The sequence below is a fragment of the Atractosteus spatula genome, chromosome 4 (genome assembly GCF_055471065.1).
Source record: "Atractosteus spatula isolate fAtrSpa1 chromosome 4, fAtrSpa1.hap1, whole genome shotgun sequence".
Taxonomy (NCBI): domain Eukaryota; kingdom Metazoa; phylum Chordata; class Actinopteri; order Semionotiformes; family Lepisosteidae; genus Atractosteus; species Atractosteus spatula.
In genome coordinates, this window is record NC_142709.1 from 42,606,581 (window position 1) to 42,627,476 (window position 20,896).

At 43.0% G+C, this 20,896-nt stretch overlaps 1 protein-coding gene across 1 annotated transcript in view; it reads right to left on the bottom strand.

Annotated features, from left to right (window-relative positions):
• Positions 1-5,244: 5,244 nt before the first annotated feature.
• LOC148836341 (uncharacterized) overlaps positions 5,245-20,896 on the bottom strand; it is a 55,396-nt gene continuing 39,744 nt past the window's right edge. The window contains exon 3 of the mRNA XM_088914133.1: positions 5,245-6,035. Within this exon, the coding sequence (XP_088770259.1) occupies positions 5,488-6,035 (548 nt within the window). The 3' untranslated portion in view covers positions 5,245-5,487. The remainder of the gene's footprint in view (positions 6,036-20,896) is intronic.

The window sequence follows — 20,896 nt, forward strand, 5'->3', positions numbered from 1 at the left end:
GTCGGGGCGGCATGGGGGAGGTCGCCGAGTCCTGCACAAGACGCAACGGCGATTCGATCCAGGCATAGACCCCCCCGGTCCTGATCACGGCCGTCTCCCTGCCCGCAGAGAAGCCTTAAAAATTAACCTCCACTCCCTGAGACAGCTAGATAAGATGTAGAAAGGTTCGACCCGTCAGTGTCAGGGAATAATGTGGAGACCTACATCGATGAGAAGAAATACACTGCAGTTTATGCCCGAAGCGACAGAACAGGAAAAGGCTGTTAGTAAGAAAAACTACCAGCCGAGCGGTCCATGAGTGGATGTCTAGACAAGGACCGGAGGTCTGTAATAGCTTTGAGGAGCTGTGTCAGGCAATGATCGGAGAATTTTTGGCTTTTATCGATCCCATATCTGCCGTGGCCGCTGCGCACCATATTAAGCACGAAAAAGCTGAAGCTCCTCACGAATATTATGAGAGGCTTAGGCGCACTTATTTTGCAGGGCGGAATGAAGAGGGTTACGAAGAGAACGTGAATTTCAAAGGTTTATTCATTGCTAATCTGCATCCCTCAGTCAGGAAAATGATTGTGATGCACACTGATGCAAAAGCGATGAAAATGGCTGACATTAGGAGGTTGGCACAAAAAGCCTGGGGAGCTGAAGTCTCTGCTTCGTCAGAGCGCAAATCTGCTAAAACGGCCGTGTTTGCCACTAAAGCCAGCAGGGTTGATGACTCGCCTCGGCTCGGGGGAGCTGAGGTTCCTGAGCCTGCTAAGCCCCGGCGCAAAATAGGCAGGCAGGACCGCACTAAGCGTCAGAGCTACCATGAGCGTTCCGGGGAAGGCAAGGGCTCAGGCAGAGCCTATCATAAGGCTGGACGAAGGGAGTTGACTGCAGCCTGCCTGGCCAGGCTTGAACAAGCCCTGCTTAAGAGATCAGGACAGGGTAAACCTTCAGCATCGACTGCCGGAAGCGTGAATGAGCTGAGGGGGACCACACCCCTCCTCACTGGGGATCAGCCCTTTGCCCCTCCCTCAGTCTATCTGATTGGGTGGGAGGGTTCCTGCCTGGAGGAAGGCTGTGACTCTGAGTTGGGCACTGACCCCGCCCCTGAAGCCAAGGAAAAGGCAGGCTTCAAACAATTCTTAGGGAATCTCAGCCAGAAAGGCAGAGCAAGGCATATTTATATCAAGGTTTCTCTTGAAAACGTCTTAGATAGAGAAGCACTGATTGACACTGGGGCTGAAATTAGTTTGATGTCAGCCGATTTACTCAGTGAACTCAAACGAGTAGCGAAAGGAAAAGGCATCAGACTTAAGATAGAACCGTGTGAGACAGATATTTCCAGCTATACCCAGAAGCATGCCAGGATCACACACCGAGTGTGGGTGGCACTTAGGTTCGGGTCAATGAACGTACTGCATCCTGTTTACATCTCTAGGTTTAAAACCGAGCCACTACTCATTGGCCAAGACCTGCTTGACAGGCTGGAGCCTCTGGTGGACTGCCAGTGTGGAAAATTGTGGGCTTAGGTCAAAAACCCTAAGTCTGTCGTACAGCGAAAAGGGGGTTCAGTGGTTATGCTGTGCATGCACAGTGCCCACTGAACAATATAGTTGTGTTAGAGGTTCCTCCTGGTTCCTCTGGATGAGAAATAAATGTCTCTTCTTGCTTTCCGAAAATACAGGGAAGTCCAGCCCAGGCCAGCACTCCCACGGTCTCCCAACCACAGGAGCAGTGCTCTGAGCAGCTGCTTGACCCGCCAGGTAAAGCACACCCCTTTTTCATCCATGAAGAAGAGTGGATCTCCCTGTCCAATAATGAATGGGAGTCCTTTCTCTGCATCCTGGCACCTCAGGGGGACCAGGACTACCACCCTGTGGTGGTGGGAGGGGTCCAGGTGGCAGAAGTGCAGGTTGATGATGTAATTCTTAGCCTCAGCTCTGAGAATCCCATAATCAGTGAAGGTCTGTTCGAGCACCTGTCGCAAAGCCATCAGGTGACGCAGTCACAGATTCTGTGGTTGGCACCCCCACCTCACAGGTCCGTATGGAGCACAGGAAGCTGTGTAACTTCCATCTCCATCGGAAAAAGGAAGTTTGCTCACTACTTTCAGGTAGCACTTCAGCTGATCCACTCGGTCTGTATTGGTTGAAATGGAAATCTAATGGGTCAATTGATTCTTAAAATGTTAAAGAGCTTTAGAGAAATATATGACAATGATGTAACTGCTGTGCTGCGTGCAGGTTGTCAAAAGACAGTTTGTCAAGAAAAGACATAACTGTCTAGATTACCAAATTAGCCGAGTGCAATTGCTAAACTTTGCACAGTATGTATTGGTGCTTCTTCTTTTGTTTCTATGTTGTAATCTTACTGGTCCTAAGGAAAGGAGAAGTATTAGATTGGGAAGTGCTGTATTTTTCCACTGCATACAACATCTTTATAAAAAGCCTGTACTGCCTGTAGCAAGTTGAGTCTCTGACGCACTCTGCAGAGTGACAGCAGGGCTCCCAATATTGCAATATTGAAATAAAGACCTTACTCAGGTGAGAACTCTCTCTCATGGCTTCCTTGATAAGTATATTTCCATGACAATTTGGGGGCTCGTCTGGGATCACAAACCTGAGCGCGGACGGCTGCTGAAACTCCATCCGGACCCGGACAATTTTAGCAAATTGGACAAACCTCGTGGGATAAACTGTTTATCCTTCCAGAGACGCGTCTGGAGAATTCACAGCAGTCTGACGTCAGTAAGTGATCCTTTTAAAGAACCTATTGTTTTAGACCGTAGAAGTAATCTTACTATAAGCCTGGGGCTTGAGTAAGCAGGTCTGGGACCTGGTGAGTCTGGGACTCAAGTAAAAAGACGGTTGAGAGTATGTCCTGTGGTTCTGTTGCAGAGAAATAGGAGGCCAGTGAGAGTGTTCTCACGCGGGTTTGATGAGTCTGGGACTCATATAAAGAATTTATCTTAACACAGACTTGTGGTTAGTGCCCTGCAGGGTAGTTAATGTGGTGAGGTTCTAAGTAAGGCACCGATCTGTAAAAATAGGGAATGAAAATTCAAAGACGAAAATGGGACCGAGCAAAAGTACATGTACGACAAATTCAGACAAGCAGGAATAGGTGGATTAGAGTCCCACTAATCCCAGGTTAGAGTCCCGGCAAGAAGGAAATAAAAGATTATAGTCTGGGTTAGAGCCCCAGCAGAAGAAAATTTGTTTTATGTTCATGAACTGTGAAGCTAGGGTAATAGGTGTAAGGGAAAATATTTATCAACTGAAAGAGACACCAAGGATAACAATAGATTTTTGCATATGCAAAGTAGAACATAAGTGTAAGTACAGATGCAGCCATTCAAAATGGGTGGGGTATTTCGTGGTATACCCCGGTGGGCGTGTCGCATCAAAACGCAGTTTCACGCAGTTCACGCGGTGTATCGCGTCATTTGACGTCATATGGAAAGTATCCGGAATCACCTTGTAAAACCACCAGGAGGAGCCAATAAAGCTTAACCTCTCATGTACAGCATTTGAGCTTTTAAATTTAAACTGTGTATTACAGCATGTTAATCATCAGTCATTAAAAAGTTGGTATATTTACTGAAAGCAAGATTGCTCAGTTGTGCAAAAGTACACAACCTACCTTTATCATAAATATTTTAATTTTGCAGAAATATTGTATGCATCAAAGCCTTTACCGAAGATATTACTCATATTATTAATAATGAATGACCTTGGACAAGCTGTAAACTCAAAGTATTACGCTGGTCCACATTATTTGTAACCGTCATTTTAAATGAAAAGACTTTATTTTTTCATCGACAAAAAGTAACAACACAGCATTTCGTTGATCTAACAAGGACGGGACATTAGCTAGCCAATATGATAAAGGAATAAATTACTTTTTTTGTTTATTTCTTTAGCACATTTATTTGAACATTTCCATCGATTGTACAAGCACTGAAAAACTGTCCAATCCCTAGTTCGTCTGATATTTTCTTTTAGTATAATAGACATAAAAACTCCCTTGCTTTTAACAGAGCGTTTCATAATTTCTAACAACGAAAATGATTTAAACTGCAACACTTATCATGCAACCAGAGCTCAAAATATCACAAGGATCCTCAAGAGCACAACAAAGACTGTTTTAAAAGATACTTGTACCAGATACATGAGAATCCAAGCTTTATTATCTACGTCTTTAAAATTTATCACACAGTAACAAGTCAAATTTCAGGGGCGTCCGTATACCAGAGATTATGGTACCGTTTCAGAAGGGTGTCAGCCTGTCAGATTCCAGGACCGGAATTATCTGTTTTATAATCAAGAATATGTAAGCACGTATCTAAATAAATTAATCATGATATTAATTTAAGGATCTAAATTTCTAAATCTATGTATCTATATAGCTGGTAGTATAACTGTATTTCACTTTCTTTGTAAACACGTTTTGTTAACACCCGAATCGCAGGTGGATTCTGTATTTTGGTCTGTTATGGTCTGTAGCTCAAATCCTGCTTAACTAAAAATTAGACACGAGAAGAGTATTATTGGACAATGTTGTGAGGCTCTGGCGGAATTTCTCTGTAAACTGAAGAGTTATAGAAGAGACAGGTTGTGTATCGCTTCTTTTGACACTTGTAAAAAAAACATTCCAATGTTAATGCGACATGGAAGATAATGTGGTGTATTGGTCGGTAGTGAAACGATTTAATCATCTAATCTCTTTACTGTGCACATTTTAATCCTCTTAGTATTGAATATTTATATGGAATTTTACCACTAAAGGGAAATTTTAGTAGCTAAGCATAAAACGCAGAGGAGCATAACGAAGGTCATAAAGGTCATAAACGATATTCATTTTGGGACATCATTATGTAAACTGTATGTTGCTGTTATGGGTATTTTAAAGACAAAATACTGTAAAATCCTGGGTTCGGTAAAATGTTTCAGGCATTCATGTGAAGGACAACAGAGCTTTCACTGGCAGATTATCAAACTTTATTGATAAAACAAAAACAAAAACTATCCGACCAAACCAGAAAAAGAAAAAAAGAATCAAGAATAACGGACACAGCGCAAGCCTGCATTCTCTCCTCAGCCGTCCACACCACACTTTTCCCTGGGTCAGAGATTAAATAAAACTTCACTCGCACCAAACAAATTACCACACACTAAACACTGAACATGTTAACTCAAATATGTCTCACAATACTTTTATGGTACATTACTTTGCTAAAATGTATTTAAAAATAAAAACGATTACAAACGCCAGCAGAGAGAGAGACACACACACAGTTCTTCATTGTCAAAAAGTAATTGTTTTTTACTTTTTCAGCACCCAGACAAACGCAAACGCGTTATTAATGAAATGCTTTTATTCATTCTTAATCGAACTCACAAGTTGTCATCTGCTGTTGAAGCTCTGTGAGACTAGACTCACACATGGCTAGACTTGACTATTTAACCATGAGATTATGTTTATGTTTATTAATCTTCCTTGTTATGCACTGAGAATGATAAGCACCCCAAATGATAAGCGGTCGGCTCTGGCTTTCCCATCTATACCGATGCACTGCAAGTACAACCCCCCCTCCTTCTCTTGAGTGGTGGGCAACAGTTGGATATCTGGGAGAATTGTTTGTTCCACTGACGTCTGTGAATTCCGCTGTGTAAACGGTGCTTCCTGAGGGGAGATAGACAGCGGGGACAGCATCAACCAGGTCCTGGGCGGTGGTGAGCAGAGAAGCAGGGATGGAGTGTCCTGAGGCAGTGTGTGCTCTGTGGGGGGCAGAGTTTCCGCCAGGCATTGCAACCTGCGCGGTGGGGGGAGGCACTCATCGGGAGACAGCTGCTCAAGCGTTTGACTGCCGGAACACACTGTCTCCGGCTTCTGCATCTTCAGGAGTGTCTCTAACCTCCAAATCCTCCCCTGTAATGCGTCGTACTGCTCCCACTGCTGCCGAAAAGTCTCCATACAGGTGCTGCTTCTACAAGTTGGCACCCTTGCCAGCGACCGAGAGCAGAGTGCATTACACTTTGACAGACTGTCTTTAAATCAATTGTTGTCAGAATATCCCCATCTCCAAACGAGAACAAAATTGCAACAATTTTATTAACTGGCTGTTTCAGTAACTTAAAGTATATATTTAAAGTAATAATTTAACAATATATGTAAATGTTTTAAGATATGTCTATGTTGTGAATGTCTGTAGATTGTATCTTATTTTTAGTTTTTATTTTGTTTATAAGGGAGAGTGTCATAGAGACGACTCCCTTACCCCCCATCCTGATTTAAATATTTTTATTTTTTCACAATCTGGCAATGCCAGACAGAATTCACATTCGCTGCAGCCAAATGGCTTTTATCAATTATCGCGTCCGGCTCCTCAATGGAATCGCTTTAACATGCTTATGCGTTAGTGTAACAGTCCGGGCGTGGCAAGCTTCTAAGGTCTCCCGACTAGGGCGAAAGGAACCCGTCTTTCATTGGAAGACAATGAACATATTCTACCCGTACATGAGAATATAATGCTGACGCATGGGCATGGTGGGGTGCTGTACCAGCTGTCAAAAAAAAGTTTTTTTTAAAAAAAAGTCAATTTAGTGTCCATAATATTGCAGTAAGTGAAAAGAACATGGGCATTCTTCCTCCCCCTACATTCTCAGAGTAGAATAGAATTTATTATTAGCACAATTTATTACAGTGCTAAATTTAATGTTGTTGATTACTAATAATTTATGCTAACACCTAGCTTTCTTAACGCGAGAAGTACTACCATAAGTAAGTACTGTACTTACTGGGTTTTGGAGGGGGGGGTGTCTTTCGCTGGAAATCTTGCCCCCTTCTACTTTGAAAATACCTGTGAAACTGGTTTAATTCTTCACAGCCAGCACTCCCGCAGAGAGTGATGAAAACAGCGCTGTGCCAGGCGAATGCACATCAATATGTTTGGCTTTTGGGCTCAGGTTAACATGTTCAGTGTTCAGTGTGTGTTAATTTGTTTGGTGCGAGTGAAGATTTATTTAATCTCTGACCCAGGGAAAAGTGTTGTGGAGGGTTGAGGAGAGTATGCAGGCTCGCGCTGTGTCCGTTATTCTTGATTCTTTTTTTCTTTTTCTGGATTGGTCGGATAGTTTTTGTTTTTGTTTTATCAATAAAGTTTGATAATCGGCCAGTGAAAGCTCTGTTGTCCTTCACATGAATGCCTGAAACATTTTACCGAACCCAGGATTTTACAGTATTTTTTCTTTAAAATACCCATAACAGCAACATACAGTTTACATACTGTTGTTCCAAAATTAATATCGTTTTGACCTTTATGACCTTCGTTATGCTCTTCGTTAACGTCTAAGCCGGAACATATCATTATATCTCATTTTTTATTTCTTTTTTTAAAAAATTAAAAATCGTCTGCCCAGCCTAACAGTACTGTTGTTATTGTTTTTATCCTGTAAAGCGCTTTGAGGAGCCACCTTTAAAGGCGCTATACACAATAAAGTTCATTATTATTACTATTGTTAATTTGCTGGACAGAGAGGTGAACATTATTACGCAGAAGACAAAGATAGCAATTTATGTTACATTGTGTATTGTGCTGCTGTAATACAGTTTAAAATAATTAAAAGTCTAAACAGTATCAGCTTTATTTATGGGTTGCAATTTAAAAAAAGTGATTCCATGTTTTTTTTTTTTGAATCCCCGGCGGAATCGGGCATCCATAAGAATCAAGTAATGGGTTTATTCCATGCTGAAAAAAAGAAGAAAGAAAACACATTCCATAAGAATCAGCGCTTTTATATAGCGCCTTTAAAGGTGGCTTCTCAAAACGCTTTACAGGATAAAAATAACAATAACAACAACAACAACAATATTGCATTTCATTGCACTTTGACAGATCGTCCTTAAATCAATTGTTGATTTAAAGTTTGACAGTAACCCTAACACTAACCCTATTTTATTTTTTCAAAGAAATGTTTGTTAAAAAAAAGTCATGGTTCCAGCTGGATTCAAACACCCAACGTGTGATGTATAAGTTGGGAACCTAGCCCACAGCGCCACTGGCAAGGTCACATGATGAGTGTTGAAAAAGCCCTACAGAAACAGTATCAACAGACATTGTACAGCGTGTACTATTCTTGTGTTGCGGTACATTAATATAATTATATTGTTATTAATTGCTTTAGATACGTGATTCCATATTATATTCCCTTTTATTCAAACTCTAAAAGTATGCTTGTTGACTCTGGTATCACGTTAGTTAAAGACTTCGATGCTTAAAATGTTTAGGGAGAAATGGAATACTGGTGTGTATGTTTTCTTTAAAGTATCGAGACCAGCCATATACTGTATGTTTATGTTCCAAAATTAATATCGTTTATGGGCTTCACACGCGTTATGTCTTTTTATGCTCAGCTACTAAGATTTCCCTTCAGTGGTAAAATTCCATATAAATATTCAATACTTGTGATTGCGAAATGCTGTGGTGTTACTTTTACAAAGACGGTCAGTGAAAAAAAGAATGTGGACCAGGGCAATACTTTGAGTTTACAGCTTGTCCAAGGTCATTCATTATTAATACTATTAGTAATATCTTCGTTAAAGACTTTGATGGCAACAGGTCAAACATGAGAGGTTGAGCTTTATTAGCTCCACCTTGCGGAAATTCCAGATACTATTATTTTACTTGCGGTACCACGTGGTATTATGAGGTATTATGCAAGAATTTACGGTAACTTGCGATAGGCTGTGTCAAGTGCATCGCAAAATAATGCAGTATCGCCTGCTCATTTTGACTGGCTGCATCTGTATGCAGAAAAAGAAAAGGCAAAAGAAGAGATAGAACACCTTAAGAGAGAATCTGGGAGAAGGGTTGGAATTAGAGTGGAGATTTTTGAAAGAGCATTACCCACCTAAAACTGATTGGAGAAAAGTAACAGCATGTCAGCAAAGGAAAGTGAGGATGTTTCATATTTTACAGAAAGGTTTATAACTTTATGGATAGTATACTCGGGATTAGCCGATGAAAAGGAAGTAAATGAAGATACTTACACAGTAAAAAAACAAATTTACATGAGTGGGTTAATACCTGATGTTGCTAAGAATGTACAACTATGCTTTCCTGATATTACGGAGAGCAGAGACAGATTTGATTTAATAACTCGCGAAGCATGTATGCAGAGGTGTGAGCGCTGCAAATGGGAGGTAAAAAGACTCCCAAGGAGGAGAAAGAGGAGCCGCCAGTCTGTTGCAATAATAGTGCAACTTTAATATTATACCGAGATATAAGACCCCTTCAAGAAAATAATGAGGACTGGGATAAATCTCCTGATTGGGCATATCCAGATGGGGGGTGTGTTAACTAGCTCTGGGGGACAAAACCCCAAAGATAAAACTACTAATAAGCTGGTGTGCAGTTACTGAAAAAAAAAACAATGGCCTTTTTTGGAGAAATTGTAAGAAAGAGGGTTTATTTCACATTTAAAGAACATGTCAGAAGCTGTAACGTAAAATAACAGATTTTATCTAGTAAGCCCCTTTGTAGCCTTCCTAAATTTATCTCAGGATTTAAATAAAAGTGGAAATAATCTTACAGTGTGCAGTAACTGGGGGACACAGGAGGACAGCTGTCCTGTTTTTAGAATAAAACAGCATAAAGATGTGATATAAAGTTTTCTATCGGGTGACAGGAGGCTACAGGAGTAGGGAGGCAAGGGTTGTGTTTAAAGTAAATATAAGCTGTCACAGTATGCTTGGGAAAAGATGTACAGTTTCAACTACTGATGTGGGTGGGGGACACCCCAGACCTATTGGGCTGGGGTGCCCAGCAGCATTTATAAGGAATTACTGTATGAAATAGCATTTATGTGAACTATCTCAATAGAGTTATGTGAAATTGTGATTGTTTTACCTAATGAGGGAATCCATAAGGCCGGGCTACTCCAAGTATTAGATCTTTAGATGGAAAAAAGGGAATAGAACCAACTACATGATAAAGCCAGGGTAAATTCCTTCTCAGAACGAGCTTGCCTGGTGACGTATTGGCTTAAGGGGGTAGTGCAGTCTAAAGACAAAATTGCCTTGACCCCTGCAGCAGAAACCGTTTTTAATGTTTTGAAACAAGCTTTCTTGCAGGCACTGGCCCTGGACAGGATTCCCTCAGACAGATCATCTGTATGTAATCTGTATGTAAGTGAAAGAAATGGGTTGTGAGCTGCTGTGCTGGTGCAGGAGCATGGAGGTAGGCATCGTCTGGTGGGTTATTATTCAGGACCCCTCGATGCGGTGGCCAAGGGGCCATGTTTATGTGTTGTGCAGGCCACCTGCCTGGCTGTATAAACTGTGAATAATCTGGTGTAGAACCAGTTGACCGAATGAAAAGATTTAATTGAAACTATATAATATGCTGAATGGAAAATTGTAGCAATTTATTTAGGCTCTATATATACATTTGGTGTATGCCACAATTTTGGATGGCTGTGGAGGAATAGGGTTTCCTCAACACGGCAGGGACTCCAGTTAAGAATGCTGGGTTTGTCTCTGAATTGTTTGAAGCTGTGCAGCTACTGACTGAAGTAGTCAGTCTGGAAACAATAAAGAAATGTTTCCAGTAATTCGAGGGAACAACTTTGCAGATGCAGCTGTCAGGTTAGCAGTCCTGGTAGAGCAGGAGTCTGAGACCTTTGTTGGTGAAAAGCGGACAGCTACAGGACATTCAGGCTGAGGCCTCTAAAGCAGAGAAATGAACATGGTTAGAAAAGAATGTGGGGCTGCATGACGTTTGGATGTGGTGCTGCCAGCACACTGGATGCCCTGCATACCCTCACAGCCTAATGCCCTTTGTAGCCCAACAAATGCACTCTGTCGGACACCCGGGTGTGAGTCAAATGGTGTGTCGGTTACCCAAAACTGGGTGGGGACCGGGTTTGAAGCAGTAGCCACTTACAGTCTGTGGTATCTCGATGTGATGCTTATCAAAGGAACTCAACTACAGTTCAGGTGCGGGTGCAACAGCTCAAAAGGCCTGCTCCTGAGGAACCTTTCATGCACTGGAAAAATTGACAATTGTAAAGGGAAACCTGGGATCTTATAATCTGTTTTCCCAGTGGGTTGCTGCCACTGCCTCTGTGTTTGCCAAACACTTGATGACAGAGATAAGCCCTTGGTGGGCACTGCCCTGCCGCTTGTATTATGATCAAGGGACACACTTCACAGGGAAAGTGTGTCAGAATGTGGATGCATTGTTTGGCGTGAGATGGACTGAGATCACCCTCAGTTTGCTGGAACAGTGGAACGAAGGAACAGAACTCTGAAAGATCGACTAAACATCAGACTGAAGGAACACCATGGGTAGATTTTCTGCCTGCTGTCCTGTGTAGCCTGCAGGCTGGATCAAACAGAACTGTGTAACAGAGTCTGTTTGATATCATCACGGGCCAACCAACGAAACTTCCTAGAGGGCCAAATCTGGCTAATGGATCATTGAATTTGCTATCTCATTCTCTATTGTAGTATTGTAGGTTGTTAATTGAAGTGGTGCATGGGGCTGGTGAACACGTGCTGGACACTTGGAGACCTCCAGTAGAGAGAAGACGCAACCTGATACCTGGCTAGTGGGTGTGGGTGAGGAAGAAATACCCTGCCAGATGTTGCAATCCCGCTGGGGAGGGACCATATGAAGTGCAACTGACTACCAACTCTGCCATCTGAGTGACAGGATGAGATCGCTGGATCTGATCTTAATGGAGTGAACATTAATTATTATGTTGTTACTGTTCCTGTGATTGTCGACCTTCCTGAGGGGGGCCGACAGTGTGCCTGTTAAGTGTAAGGAGTTTTACTTTGATAAATGGGGATATGGAATCAATACTTTATCAATCAGCCACAAATAATAATCAGAGCTCATGTTGAGTTTGTATTGCTGTATTGCTATAAAAGATGCTATAAAAGATGCTTTGATAGAGGTGATTATTTAGGTTTATTGGCATGGGTAAATTAAGTTCTGCTTTTAGTCTGAGTGTAACTCAAATGTATTAGAAATTAATATCAAATGTATTAGAATGGAACTAACTGTATGCTCCCCGCTATAATCACAGTTCTAGGCCATCCTCTCTTAGGGTGATAGACAGCTGTTTAGGTGAGTGAAGACTAAGCAGTACTTGTATTCTAGACAATTCTGAGCACATTAATGACTTAGCACAGCATATCTATGATGAAGAAAAAAATATGTCATCCAGATGATTGGGGCGTTGGTGCGTGGCTACAGTCTGTGCTAGGAACATGGAGAGGGTCTCTGGTTCAATACATATTTGTGTGTCTGGTATTATTTGTTATGATCATATTGTTAATATCCTGCTTGAAAAACATGTGGACTAAAGCTGCTGCTTCTGTGCTAATTGTACGCCCTGAAGGGATCATGAAGGTCAAAAAATGATTTCATAGGAAAGGTTTCTACATCTCTTATCTAGTGGCAGAAACTGATTGGTTGAACAATAAAGTTTTAAGGGGGGTTACCCTTGGGAGTGATTCCCCTAGATGCAAATGATTATTGTGGTTTGTTTGTTCATAATAAGATGTTTTGCAGGAATGGAACAAAGAGAAATTTTTCAACTTCAGCTAGAATTGTTCTGCAAAACGGCACAGATGAGGCAGGGGGACAATGTGTAGATTTTTCTAAGAGTTATTACCCAGCTGTTGACCTATCCCCCTAAGATTATGCTGGGCTCCAGCCCACAGGGATTTACCTGTACTGTAAGAACTAATGAGTGAATAAGGAGAGAGGCATCAAAGATACACCCGCTTTCTTCTCCTGGTTAGAGTCACTTGTCTTTCTGTTATTATGTTGCTGTATGACGTATTATTCCAGTGCTTTGCAATATGGTAATGAATATGTTTACGCATCAGTATATTTTGTTAAGAACACAAGAATCCGAAGCATGGGAACCTCCTGGGAATCCATATGAAGGATCTAGCTTTTAAACATTTTAAGAATAAAAAGGAGGCAATTTAAATGGAAATCTAATGGGTAAATTGATTCTTAAAATGTTAAAGAGCTTTAGAGAAATATATGACAATGATGTAACTGCTGTGCTGCGTGCAGGTTGTCAGAAGACAGTTTGTCAAGAAAAAGACATAACTGTCTAGATTACCAAATTAGCCGAGTGCAATTGCTAAACTTTGCACAGTATGTATTGGTGCTTCTTCTTTTGTTTCTATGTTGTAATCTTACTGGTCCTAAGGAAAGGGGAAGTATTAGATTGGGACTAAGCACTGTATTTTTCCACTGCATACAACATCTTTATAAAAAGCCTGTACTGCCTGTAGCAAGTTGAGTCTCTGACGCACTCTGCAGAGTGACAGCAGGGCTCCCAATATTGCAATATTGAAATAAAGACCTTACTCAGGTGAGAACTCTCTCTCGTGGCTTCCTTGATAAGTATATTTCCGTGGCATGGTGCAGACCTGTTGGTTCGACTGGGGTCCCAGCTGGACACAGTCAACAGTGTGCTGTGGACGCGGGTGAACCCAGATCCCACTCTCTAAGCGGCAACCCCGAGAACATTCGGTCAGGTCAGACGATTCCTCAGGCCTGCCAGGTAGTAAATGAGTTGGACCTGATCGTTCTTGTGTCGACAGCAGGATTTCCGGTACGCCTAGTCCTAAAGAAGGGACAGAGAATGGACGCCGAGATGGTTTTCTTTCAACCATCAGCTCAGCTTATCAGACTGAACCTAGCAGTCTGTGGTACCCCCAGACTGGAGCAGAATGGCCGAGCCACCTGCCTGTTAGTGCAGAACATAGCAAAACGGGATGTCAGAATCCCTGCTCGCACTGACATGGGACTGGTAATTGATAATGGGTTCTATGATTTTGAACTGGCCATCCCAGTGCTGGGACAGCTCCCTGGTCCCTTGGCCAGGGAGAGGGGAACCGAGCAGGTGTACTACACCTAACCCCGGCAGATGATTCTAATTATGCCAATAGAGGGATTCCGCAACCAGGAGGTGTGCAGGGTGGACCTTAGCGATAAGGATGAGATGGTTGTGTACACAGTACACGCAGGTGTTCCAACGGACCACCTAGCCGAGGGTGCGACCCGGGACACCGCCATGCCGTCAAGAGCAGATGCAGGAACAGGTTGGTAAAGCAGATGCCCTGGAGATGGAAAGTAGCGTCAGCAGCTGCGTAAGATCTTCCAGGATTTCCAGGAAGTGTTTGCACAGGATGCCTATGACTGCGGGGTGACGGATTTGCACACAGTGCGCATTCCCACTGCCCCCGGCACCTGCCCAACCTATGTCAGGAAGTATCGCATTCCCCTCACGGCATACAAATCCATAAATCAGACGTTGGATGCTCTACTAGAGCGTCAGATCATAAGGGAGTGTAACTCCACTTATAACTCCCCACTGTGGCCGGTGCTGAAACCCAATGGTAAGTGGTGTCTGACCATTGCCTACCGGCAGCTAAATATACAGGTTCCTTTGTCACTATGGCCAATGATCTACCTAGATCAGGAGTTAGCCAAAGTGACAACAGTGAAATATTTCACCACAGTCGATGGGTTCTGGACCCTTAAGGTAGAACCAACAGGCAGTTCACCTGGAATTGATGCCCCTTTGGGTACTCCAACTCCCCAGCGGAGTTTAATATATTTCTGCACAAAGCCATGAGTGATGCAGCTGCCCGGGGCAACCTGGACTATGTGGACTATATTCTGATGCTGAGTCAGACCTGGGAAGAACACATGGCAGAGATCAGGCATGTGTTGACCCAGCTCTCCCATGCAGGGGCCAAACTGTCCCTGGCCAAGGGACAGTGGTGTAGGACCCAAGTGGAGTACGTGGGACTATTGGTTGGAGCCCAAGGCATACAGGCACAGTCCAGCAGAGTCCAAGCTATCCAGAATATAAAATCACTCACTAACCTGTCTGAACTGCGCAGCTTTCTGGGAATGTGTAATTATTCCCGGCAGTTCATTGAGGACTGCACTGAAATAGCAAGGCCCCTCCAAAGGCTGTTGCAAAAAGACGTGCCATTTGAGTGGGGGCCCTCCCAAAAACAGGCGGTAATGGAGCTGAAGCGCAGACTCAGTAGTGCGCCGTGCTTGGCCTACCCTGACAAAAATAAGGTCTTCTACCTTGAAGCAGGGTTCTCAGTGCACTGCCTTGGGGCTGCTCTGAGTCAGCAATATGACCAAGAGCGAAGGGTGGTGGCGTATGCCAGTTGAGCCCTGAGCCCAGTGGAGCAAAAGTTCTTAGACTGCAAGAAGGCCCTGTTGTCTATGGTCTGGTCTGTAGAAGATTTCCGTAGTTATGTTGGGGGACAAAAGATCATCATTGAAACCTGCCACCAACCTGTGATGTTCCTGCACAGCCAGAAACTGAAAGCGGGCAGGGTGTCAAATAGCAGGATTGTGGCATGGATGATGGCCCTACAAGGCAAGAGATAGAGGTAAGTTATGCACAGAGCAAGAAAATGTACCTGGGACAGGGACTGGCTTTGGGTCAGGTGTGTCATGGCTGTGACACTGACATGGAAGCTCCAGAAACTATTCCCGTTGCTGAGCTACCGAACAATCATCCGTACTACGATGAAAACGTGAGCCAGGCTTATCCATGGCTTATGTTGACGATTGCTCTTTTCGCCACAAACAGCAGGTGCTAGCAGAGGTAGGAGTAGTCTGGCAAGACAATACTCCCTGTAAGCCGACCCGCTATAAGCTAGGACCAAAGACTAGTCAGTATGCGGAAGTAGCTGTGGTGCTGATCACCCTCCAGCAGGCCCTGACACATGGCCTTAAACAGTTTGTCATCTGTAGTGATTCGAACTACGCCCGACACCATGTCCCATCTTCCGTATTCGCATGAAAAAGTAACGGCATGAAAAATGCCCGGGGCAAGGAGGTAAAGAACAAAGAGTTGTTCCTGGCCAGTGACAAGCTCACGACCAAGGCTGGAATGATGGTTTACGGGAGGAAGGTGAAAGGACCGCGTATGTAAAGGGGTGTCTGATGTGTAGCCAGTTCCAACCGTCACGGTCCTTGCACCGTGCACCACTCCAGAAAAAGGACATGACATTCCCCTGGTCCAATCTACAAATGGATTGGGTGGATCCACTGGTGAGGTCATCCAGAGGAAACAAATATTTCCTCACTGTTATGTGTGCATTCACAAAATGGATTGAGTGCCTCCCAGCACCCAACGACATGGCAGAGACAACTGCAGTGCTGTTGGTGAACAATGTGTTCAGTCGATGGGGACTCCCCCTGACCGTGGACTCGAATCGGGGAACCCATTTCATGCTACGGTAATGGCAACCCTGTGGAATATGCTTGGGGTCAAGGCCCAGTTGCATATCTCCTACCACCCTCAATCCTCGGGCCAGGCAGAAAGGGCAAACCAAACGGTGGTTAGTATGCTCAAAAAGTTTGTCTTCACCAGCCGTAGGGACTGGTGCAAAAACTGCCCTTGGTTTTGATGGCCATCCGAGCCATGCCCCATTGCTCTACGGGGGTCCCACCTTTTGAGATGATGACAGGTCAGAAGATGACTCTTCCCCTACACTGTCTCTGTGGGGTGGAGGACCTGAGCACGACGGGGGCCGTTACAGCCCATCAGTATGTGTCAGACCTGCGAGCACATCTACAGGCAACCTTTGCTTTTGCTCAGAACAATCTGGAAAGGAGTGCAGAGGGTAGGAAGGCATACTATGACTGAAAGGCAGTTAACCAGGAGCTCCAAGTAGGAGACAAGGTCCTGTACTTCCAATTTGTCAAACCCACGGGGGTGGCCCGGAAGTTCTTACCCAGTTGGACAGGACCCCACGAGATTGTTGATAAGGTATCACCGGTAACTTATTGAATTTAGATCGAAAAGGGAAGGCAATCTCTGGTCTACAGGTGGGTGCATCGCAACCACCTCCGGTTGTATCGCCCACCTCAAATGGCACCAGAGGACACAGAATAGGGTTAAAATCCAAACCCGATCAAAATGGAGGTGCCCCTTTGTAGCTGCAGGTAGTTAGGTACTGTAGTGTAGGTCCTGCTAGAAAAATATATTCAAAATTATTGTGGAACTGTACCATGTGCCTCGTCTGTGTTCCAGAATGGGAATCCTAAAACTGCCACGGCTGGTCCTGACAGTACTGTGGATCACCTCGACACAGCCCCTTGAAGTTGTGGAACCCGGTCCTCCTACCGGCATAGTCCTGCAGGACGCTCCCGGATTGTTATTAACAAATTGCAGAACATATACTCAGCGAGTGTATGTACGGCTGGACCCAAGTGATGTGTTTCGGAAGCACATCAACATGAACAGCAGGGTGTCCTATCATGGTAGGCAGTGGGCTAAGGATACTGTATGGCATGCCCAGCTAGACACTATACACATGCTCCGCCAGCTGAGGAAGGCAACAGTCACTCAGGAAGAGATGACAGGCCTCAGCCGCCCCAAAAGGTTCTTGGGGGGTCTGATTGCTGCAGCCTCTGCCGTGGGTTCGCTATTTTCAGCTGGTCTGTTTGCTGCTAACACTGTCACCCTGACCACCCTGAAAAGGCAGGTGTCTGGGTTACGTAAGGAAATGCCAGAAATTTATGACAGGCTGTATCAACAGCAGCAGCGGCTGGAAAGCCTAGGGAAAACCTTACAGGGCACAATTGTAGCAGTAAATCTTCATGCAGCAGTGTTAAATAACACCCTCCACACCGTGGGCAGGATTGTCGACGTGATACAGTGGGACTATGCTTATGTGCAACAGGTCAGAATGTTAATGCAGGATCTGCTCAGGGAGCTTATTGCCACAGTAACTAGCCTAGCCATGGGACAAATTCCAATCTACTTGGTTCCACTTCTCTTAGTAGAAGAAGTACTAAGGACACCACTTCCGAGATGGTGCAGCCATTGCAAGCACATCTTGCATACAGTCTAGGCAGTGCCATTCCCATACATGTCAACCCCGAAGCCAAGGAAATAGGTTTAATGTTGAATCTTCCCATCGTGAGTAGCAAGGATATCTATAGACTCAAGTCTATATCAAACGTTGGCTTCTGGAGGAGGGACACGCATGTGAAGTTAACCACCCCACCGCTCGTAGCTTACCAGGAGGATGATACGAATTTGTACCTTGTTCCAAACCTGGAACTGTGTATATCAACTAAGGGCATCCACTGGGTGTGCCCAAGTAATCCATTCCTAAGGGACACAACTCAGAGGTTGTGTGGCTACCACTGAAAAGTGCAAAGCCACAGTAACGAGCAGAGGTGAGGTTAACGAACCCCAGGTTGAGCAGGGGGGAAAGCAATGGCTGGTCAGCACACCACAGTTAACTATTATAATAACCTATGACAGACATGATACAGCTACCGAAGTGCAGCTACCCAACCAAACAGTTTTTCTACAAGTTCCTGAAGGAGCTACAGATGCAGCCATTCAAAACGCGTGGAGTATTTCGTGGTACACCGTGGTGGGCGTTTCGCATGAAAACGCAGTATCACGTGGTGTAACGCGTCATTTGACATCATGCCGGAAAGTATCTGGAATCATCTTGTAAAACCGCCAGGAGGAGCCAATAAAGCTTAACCTCTCATGTACAGCATTTGGGCTTTTAAATTTAAACTGTGTATTACAGCATGTTAATCATCAGTCATTAAAAAGTTGGTATATTTTATGAAAGCAAGATTGCTCAGTTGGACAAAAGTACACAACCTACCTTTATCATAAATATTTTAATTATGCAGAAATATTTTATGCATCAAAGCCTTTACCGAAGATATTACTAATAGTATTAATAATGAATGACTTTTGACCAGCTGTAAACTCAAAGTATTACGCTGGTCAACATTCTTTCTAACCGTCATTTTAAACGAAAATACTTTTATTTTTTTCTTTGACAAACACCACAGTATTTCGTTGATCTAACTAACGAGGACAGGACATTAGCTAGCCAATACGATAAAGGAATAAATGACTTTTTTTGCTCATTTCTTTAGCACATTTGTACAAGCACTTGGAATCTGTCCAAGCCCTACTTCATTTTCTTTTACTGTAACAGACATAAAAACTCCCTTGCTTTTAACAGAGCGTTTCATAATTTCGAACTACGAAAATAATTTAAACTGCGACACTTATCATTCAACCAGAGATCAAAATATCACAAGGATCCTCAAGAGCACAGCAAAGACTGTATTAAAAGATACTTGTATCAGATACATGAGAATCCAAGCTTTTTTACCTACGCTTTTTTACCTACGCCTTTTTTTCCGTATACCAGAGATTATGGTACCACTTCAGAAGGGTGTCAGCCAGTCAGATTCCAGGAATCTGTACATTAAAGAAAAAATACACACCAGTATTCCATTTCTCCCTAAACATTTTAAGCACCGAACTCTTTAACTAACATGTGAAATAACGTGTATAAAAAGTGGTAGTTTTAAGCTTTTCTGCTAATATAATATGGAATCGCGTATCTGAAGAAATTAATAACGATATAATTATATTCATATACTACAACACAGTAGTACATGCTGTACAATGTCTGTTGATTCTGTATGTGTAGGGCTGTTTCAGCGCTCCTCATGCGACCTTGCCGGTGGTACTGTGGTCTACGTTCCCAACTTGTAAACTAGAGGTTGTGTGTTCAAAGCCAGTTGGCACCGTGACTTTTCCTTTAACAAACATTTCTTTTAAAAAATAAAATAGCAGTATTATGGACAATTAATTGACTTTTTATATTTCTAAATATCTCAACACGTTTGAATTTAAGTAATTTTTAATAACAATGAATAGTCACCTTCTTTCCTTCTGACAACTGTCCCTGCTTCTGCTTCCTGCTTCCTGCTTCTATCGTGTGTGTGTGTGGGGGGGGGGGGGAGAATCCCTTCAGATCTCCCTTCAGATTTTAAAGGTTATTAATCATATCTTCGGTGTCGCATCTTCCCAGTGTAGCTGATCTTTTGCTGCCTGGGTAAACTATCACAAAGCTTTAGAGAACTTAACATTTCTATTATCAACAAATCGTAAATATGATGTTTACATTGGCATTATTAATTAACAAATACAACATAAATTGTTATCTTTGTCTTCTACGTATCTTAATAAACTATCAGCATAGCTTTCTCCCCTTTTAGATTTATTTTTCTTGGGATTTTGGGATCAAATGTGGAAAGATTAGATTGTAATCGTTTTTATTTTTTAAATACATTTTAGAAAAGTGTAATCTATACTAAAAAGCTGTATTTATTTAATACCACTCGATACTTATATTAATGGAGGAATATAAGGAATAAGGAACACGTATATTCTTAGGTCCATATCTTCGCAAGGGAATCAGTGTGAATTGTAATACTAATTAAATGACCGCGGGCACTTTCCACCCCCTCTGACAGCAGGAACTCCTATTCTTAGCTCAGCAGCTCATTACAATATAGGGTGTTCAAACCGTTTTTTTTTACACAGTGACACAGCGTTGCATTGTGAATCTGTTTTTCCGTGTTTACAAAGAAAGTGGAATACAGTGATACTACCTGCTATATACTGTAGATACATATGTTAAGATATTTAGACCCGGCGCGGCACCGAGAGAGGGAGGAGGCGCGGAGCTCAGCAGTACAGAACGAACGTTGTGCTGCCTGGAGCGCTTAATGGCACCAATCGCGTCTGCATCTATAACTTAGTTTTTAAAATTAATTAAGCAATATGAAGCATCTCTTTTTACTTTTAAGTCCCTTAATAATCATTAAGCACAGCTTTCTCACCACTTACACTACTTTTTGATACCATCCTTAGACAAAGCAGAAACTTGTTGTACTTTCTAATGACATTACAAGTGGAAAGATTACAGATTTTAATCGTCTTTAATTTTGTTACGTTATACATTTTAGAAACGTTTCATCTATACAAACACCACAAAACTA